We start from the raw sequence: 7,911 nt of genomic DNA, 5'->3' as shown, positions 1-7,911 counted from the left end.
TATTATTCTTGTTTGTCTTACTCAAAAATTTAAGTTATTTTTAACATAGTAGTATAATACCATTTATCATATAATTCTAGGTCGGTATCTATTCTTAAAATTCATTAATTTGATATGAATATATTATTCCTGTCGTATAAATTCCCGATTTTTTACTTGCATATAGTTTTTTTAGTGTGGTAATTTCATTACATAAAGCAAATTATGACATACGTTTAGAAAAGCTTTAAAATATTAAATAAATCAATTACACTGAACTACATTTTAATAATATTATGTTAAAAATTCAATGAAAATTATTTTAAATAGATGTTAAACAAATTTTCAGTATTTATATAGGTAAAAAAAAAACATCTCAAACTCTTATAACTTTATTTTAGAATTTAAATTCATTAAGAATGGAAATTCAATAATAATAACAATAATAATAAATACACATATTTACATAATGTAGTATATTTATTTTTTACTTTCGTAACCTAGACAACAAGAGTACTTACACATAATAATTTGATTAAATTTTGATTTGAAACAAAATTAACATATCTGTTATATCTATATTTTTCATTTTCGCAATACATAAAATAAACAATTCCATTTTCGTTTCTGTTTATTTTATTTGTCATTTTTTTGTCACTTATGATCTGGTAAATTGGTTATTAATTTTAATTAAAATTATATTAAAACATCACAAGCAACGCATATTATATCCAACTTTATATTATACCATTCACTCTATATTGGCTTTTTATAATAAAAATAATATCAATACTGATATTTAGATTTTATGATTTATAATTTTATAGACATTACTGTAAATATTTATTACTATTACTTATCACACAAAATATTCAATGTTATTTGGAGTTAGATTTATTTTTTAGGTATCTTCAATATGAAATTTCGATATTCGATAAGAAAAATGTATTAAATGTGTTTTTAAATTAAATTAATATATATATATAATTTATAAATAATAATTCATTCATGTAAGTGTAAATTAATTTATTATATATTATTGGTAGGTATCTAAAAATAATATTACTGACAGATTAACTATTATTTTATAATATCTAACCTATATTATTGTAGGAAATGAAATATAGAAAATTATGCACGACAATAATGTAATTTTTTGGACACCATAATACATTTTAAGCAATTTATAGAAAATATATTTTAAGTTAAAAGATTTAAATATTCATATATACGTATACAGAGTGTAGCATTTAATTCTTCAATCTGCTCTTGATAGTTTATCATATTGTCAAGCATATTTCAAATTATTTTTTATTAATTTTAATAAATAATATTTTTGTGTGGCACACTAAATTACATAACATACTTGATTTTTTTAAATACTTACTAGTTTGGTTAAAACCAGTTTTACATGATTATCTCGTAAACTTTTGTGCTCCTTGTATAATTTCTAAATCAGCTGCGTTGTAAAATTTTATTTTGCTTAGGTATACCAGTTACACCCAATATTTTCAAATACCTATATAGGTACTGTTACTATCTAGGACAGATAATTAATTCATATTTTGATTATTAATATTATAGTAAGTAGGTATAAAATGTTTTGCAATTAAATATGTTAATTTTGTGTTTATTTTACATTTTTCGTGTATGTTTTTTTCTTATCTTTTTATAAAATGTTGATTTTTATGAAGTGAAGAGAATTTAATTTTACTTAATCATATTAAAAATTAAATCAATAAATGATATCAATACCTTAAAAGGATTATTGTATAGTAGAAATTTAAAAACGATCACTCTACCGAACATCAATAAATATATTTTACTTGATTATTTTTGAACAATTTTACGTAAAATAATAACTTGGAAAATATTTTTGTTTTGTTTTTTTTTTACAAACTACGTATAAATATTTTAGTATTATATATTAATATTAGCACCTATCATAGTTTTAATGGGTAACATTATTCAAACGCCAAACAAGATATATTTTATGCTCGATAATATTATTGTTTTTCTTAAACTGTGCCTATAACATAGCTGTCATTATAGCTGTATTATGATGGGAAATAAATACATTAAAATTACTAAAAGTGTTTAACATTAGTGGATTATATTATAGTTAACAATGTGTAATATTATCATTTGTGGTGTACACAAAAAATAATATCAATAAACACGTTCACTATTATTGGTGTATTATAAAGAAATAGAAACTCCATTGTTCTACCACAAAAGAGTAAGCGAATTTGACGCAGCGTAATCGTATAAAATATAATGTTTATAAATATATATAATATATAACAGTCTATAGAGATGGATGTATGTACAATGTAGGTACACGCGTACACGCACTTGTGTGTGTGTTTACGCGACGATCGTGCGTTGTACTTAATTCAATTTTTCTCGTATGTTTGTAAAATTTTTTGGATGGTCCGTAGCGTATGAGAGTAGTATACAATATATTTTATATTTTGCAACTGTTTTTATTTTTCACGTAGTAATCGCACTAAGTTTAAGGTGGAAAACTCCGTTCACAGGTCATCATTTTCCCCAAAACACAATTTATGGAAGATTACATAGACTTTAACCGTAAATTTCACGTTCACACCAAATTATTTACCGTAGTCATATTAAAATACATGTTGGTTACATCGTAATTTGTGTTTTTTCTTACTTTAAAAAACAAAATACGGTAAATAGTTTTGTGTGAACGTGAAATTTACGATTAATGTCTATGTAATTTACTAGTAAATTGTGTTCGTTAAAAATTTATGACGTGTGAGCGGAGTTTTTCGCCTTGAACTTAGTATGATGACTGCGTGAAAAATGAAAATGGTTGTAGAGCATATAAATACATACTGTTTATGAGACACGAAACATTTTTTATTAATTCTGATCATAACTGTTTTCCAATCATTTTTCGCGATGGTAATTATTTTCATAATCGTCTAAAATTGTTTTGCCCTTTGTCGTGTTCTCGATAATTTCGAACTATGTAATATTATCATTGTGTGGAATTTATTGTTTAGCGAGCTTGAGTCTCGTACGCGAATTTTTATACCGTATTGATATTACAGCATCAGATGTCAATGTTTAATGATTTGTATTGACGGGGCCTTACAAAAAAACTTATTAGACATTTTCGTTTGGTTAGTAACGTTTTGCAATTTACTTAAATTTATATTTTTATTCGTTTCATTTTAATACGATTTTTATTTTGGACAAGTTTAATTTAATGAGTTTGAAAACTTTTTTAAACAGTTTAATTGTAATTGAATTGTACGTGGATGGAATATTGCTTGTTTTGTATATACTCATATTTTGTAAATCAAAACATGTGTCGATTAAATGACAAAAAAAATGTATTGTTACTTATTCGGATAAGGCTTTGGTTTTATCAATAAATAATAAGTTAAATGAAAATAAAATATTTTTAAAAAAATCGCTGAAATTATTCATTAAAGTAATAAATAACGTTTAAAATATTTTCCATGTTACTTTTAATTTGGTTTTCGTTTTTGCATTTATTTTTATATATTAGTGTTTTGAATATTCTGAATACTTAAATAACATATATTTTGTACGTAGATAATATTATGTTGTTTAATTTAACAAATATGAATTTCTGTATGAATTTAGTTATAAAGCCAAATAAATACAATAAAAATTTACTGATGATAACAAATTACAAATAAAATAAAATAAGTAACATAACACATGGAATTAAGTTTGTTTAATTAGAAACTAAATAAAATATTTGTTTAAAAATATTAGAAAACTGTTATATTTATATAATGTTATAATTAAATTTGATTATAAAAAATGATAAAACTATACTATCAATTAAACACAATACAAGTTAAAAATTGATATTTGATGGAAATCTTATTTTAACTAGTCTAAGTATAATATTATATACATGGTATACATGGTACTAAATATTGAATAATAAACGAGTTTGAGAAAGGAAAGTTACAAAGTGATGACATTAATGCAAGCAATCTTGAATATTTAACATGTGATGTAAATAGGCAATCAATCATTGCAGAAGCGTGTATATTATCGCATAGTTCCAAAAATTTGTTTAGAAGTCATTATTTTACTAAATGATTTTCAAACTTCTGAAATGTTCTTAATTTAAATGGATATTAAATAATATTTGTACCCAACTAAGATTAATTGGAATAAAGTTTAAAATGTATAATACTTTTAATTGAATAAAAAAAAAATTCTAATTTAAAAATAAAATATAATTTGATTTTTATCATAAGCACTAAATAGTAGTTAGAAACTTATGTATTGATATAAAATATTAGACAGAAAGTATTTTAAATTTGCTTAAAAATATATAATCAGTTAAAAATGTGGTATGAAAGAATTATAAAAAGAATAGAAATATTTGCAAAAAGTAATAGTAATAGTGATAAAAATGAATGAAACGAAAAACAATATTATCAGACTTAAGAATATTTAAAAATATTTTCTAAGTTAAGCTTTTAATTATTTTATTAATATTTATTCGATTAATACGCACAGTGTAAAAATGTAATGACAATATATAGTCCAGTGTTTCTCAACCAGTGTTCCACGACACACTTGTGTATCGCGATTGTGGTACATGCATATAGTGTTTTAGGTATTAATTTTTAATCATATATAATTAAAATAAAAATGTCTTTTTTTTGTTTGCTTCTTATTATTTAATTTCTATAGTGTTTCGTCAAACTGTAAAGTTATAAGAAATGCGCCGTGAGTATAAAAAGGTTGAGAACCACTGATATAGTCTAATATAATGTTTAAGTTATCTCCGTGGAAGAATTGGTAAATTAAAAATAACTTCTTGAGTGTTTGAGCGAGTGGCAAGCGGCAGATAAAAAGATTTTATCGCTAAGGGTAATATTTACCTTAATTCTTTCATTTATACATTTTAAATGCACATATGATGTGATGTCGCATGGCGTCAGGTCTTTTAATCATACACTCAGCTTTGAAATTAAACCTTGTCAAATTTCTTTGTTGACACAATCTCCAGTCATGAACAAAATTTCACCTTTTTTAATTTGATGTTTTAACATACAATATATAAAAATAACAAAGGGACGGAGTTACATGCGTTTTTTATATTATTATAAGTCTAAATGAGTATATTTTGCTTATTATATTATTTACTCGTCAATTTTTGTAAACAGATATTAATAAACTATATTTATAGTTTATTAAAAATATAATTTATATCGTACTTTGAATGGTAGTTCAGATTAATGTTGGCCTTACCTTAATATAAAAATTGTTCATTTTTATTGTAATGTGACAATGAAATTAAAAAAAAATAAAAATAAAAAAATAAAAATATTAAAGCACAGAATAATCTTAAAAACTAATCATTGATTGACAAGTATCGTGTTTTTGAGCTTTTATGAAAATAGTTTTATGATATTTTATACTTTACATAATTGAATATATACATAATAGGAGTATAAATTAATATTAATTAAATGGTCAAGTCCGTAATATATGGACATACAGCCATACATACGTTAAATATAACTAAAAATAATACCAAAATTTCGAAGTTGGGATAAAATAAATTTATAATTTAAAAAAGATTAAGAATCGATTTACTTATATATGACGTATTTACATATAAGAATGAAATGGAACACATAAATAAAGCTCTGGACAAAGCTTGAAAACGTCCAAAGACATCAATAAAAAAAAAAAAGTAGTAAGACACGTAAATTGCATTACTAAAGGAACAGTTGATAAAAATGATCAGAATCTAAAATAATCGTTAGATTTAGTATTCGGTAACGCATTGATTAAGATAAATGGGGTTTTTAAGAGTCGATTAGATAAAAACGTTTTTACCTTAAACCATAAACTTAAGTCAAATATATATTTATGTATACTTGGTTACTTAAACCTTTTGGATGACGTAACCGTAAGTAACAAATGCAACAAAGTCAGTATATTTATATGCTGTTGTTTTTATTGCAATTAAATAAATCACGGACAGAGAGCAAGAGTTATGTTTATATGCACTATAAAGTATACATACAATAGGTACTTACTGTGAGCAAAAATAAACTTTATAAAATACCTGTCTGCTATGCGGTGTACTCGTATAGGGGTAATTTAATTAAAATAATTCATGTTATTTATAGATAGTGTGTAATGTATTCGTGTGTTTTATGGTATAAGTATTACAATACATAGTTGGTGTTTTAAATAAAAGATAAATAAGAAAATATTAATAATTATTATGAGTTTTAATTTGATATTAATTTTCATATACAAATACTATAATAAAAAAAATAAAAATATTAAATATGTAAAATGTTTTTAGAATATTTTACTGATATTTTAAGAAAGAAAATAACATTAAAAAAAATAGGTTTACTTTTGAATAAACAAGAATAATTTATAGTTCCGAAAATACGTCATAGGTGTTGTAAAATATTACTATTTTCTCAGTTCTTAATAATTACAGGCAAGTTGTACAAAATTGTTGATATTTGTTGCAATATTATACATTTTTAAAATTATTTCTACGTACTCTACTACTCCAGAGTAGTAAATTAAACTATTTATTAACTAATTAATAAAGTTAAATATCGTTAAAATATAAAATAGGTATCGTAAGATTTCAAAACTATGGTAGGTAAAACAAAGTAGGTTTTGACAATTTTTTTCAATAAATCATATTGAAAGGAACGTAGATTATTTTTACAATACATTACACTGAAATAAACTGCACCAAAATATTCACAATACATTTTGAATAAAAACTATAGACTTTCCAATTAATTAACATAGGTATCTTCTCCATACAAAGGTACTAGACATCCGGAAACTGGTACCTAACATAACTTACATTTAATTGTGGTAAGAAGAATAGTTTTAGGTAACATGATTTTAACGTACCATTGTAATAAACTGAAAATGAGCTTTTTGTCTTTCTAAAAAGAGGAGAACAATTAATACAATAAAAAATAATAATTTATTTTATGTATAAAATTAAAATATAAATGTACACGACATGTTTTGTATGTTATCTATATTGTTTAATTAATTAAATAATAAGACTTTCTGATTAAAAAAAAGGGTCAGAGTTTGCTGAATTTATTGATACAGGTGTATCATACCATTTTTGAAAATCCTAATTTCCTTTTTTATACCTAGATACAGAAATGTAAGTGACATTTCCCTAAAAACATTCATTCATTCCATGGCACTGCATGACAAAATTTATTCAATTCGATACATGGTCCTCTGTGTTTGGATATTACAAACCACGTCTTGATCAAAGGTATTCAATATGGTGGTCCATTATTGGATTCTTGAGTACAGTACGGTATTTTTGATGATCACTGATTAGTAGTAGTAGCGTTTTGACTTTTACTTTTGGATAGAACCCATTTTACTAGGTATGCCGTAAAGGCCACAGTAACGAACACTGCAGAAACCACATCTAGTAAACATCGTTCGTACCACCAGTCTTGAATGGTCGGCTTAAGCATCAGGTTGACTCGATTTCTGGCAACATATTCGATCCAATACACAGCTTTTTCCAGCGGGTCTCGATCACGATCCCGGTATAGTGCCGATAGTCGTTTCGCGTTTTTCGCGTACCTGATAAAGTAAAATATAATAAATAATAATAGTATCATACAAATTTAAAATGCACCATTCAGAAATATCTGTAATCTATTTATATTAAAAAAAAATAAAAAATATATTTAAAATATTAAAAAATATTAAAAATATATAATGCTATAACACATTATTTACGCAATATACTCATTATTCAAATAGATTGTATAAATCATAGAAAAAAAAAACAAATTGCGCGTGTGATTTGTTGTAAATAATCAATATCACAAATTTAATTAGCCTTTTTACTCAATAACTCAGAGTAAGTGAGTCTGG

General features: G+C 23.9%; 1 protein-coding gene across 3 annotated transcripts in view; it reads right to left on the bottom strand.

Annotated features, from left to right (window-relative positions):
* Positions 1-6,382: 6,382 nt before the first annotated feature.
* Positions 6,383-7,911, bottom strand: part of LOC112591718 (UDP-glucuronosyltransferase 2B13-like) — a 43,798-nt gene continuing 42,269 nt past the window's right edge. For 2 of the 3 annotated variants that reach the window (XM_025335626.1, XM_025335625.1), the window contains exon 7: positions 7,350-7,614. In XM_025335626.1, coding sequence (XP_025191411.1) covers positions 7,350-7,614 — 265 coding nt within the window. Of the gene's footprint in view, positions 7,615-7,911 lie in introns of all 3 variants that reach the window. The other variant, XM_025335627.1, reaches the window with a different exon arrangement.

This window comes from Melanaphis sacchari, unplaced genomic scaffold (assembly GCF_002803265.2).
Source record: "Melanaphis sacchari strain LSU unplaced genomic scaffold, SCAv2.0 Contig141_pilon_pilon, whole genome shotgun sequence".
NCBI classification, from domain to species: Eukaryota; Metazoa; Arthropoda; class Insecta; order Hemiptera; family Aphididae; genus Melanaphis; species Melanaphis sacchari.
The sequence above is the reverse complement of the archived record's forward strand: the minus strand, read 5'-3'. Positions and strand labels throughout refer to the sequence as shown.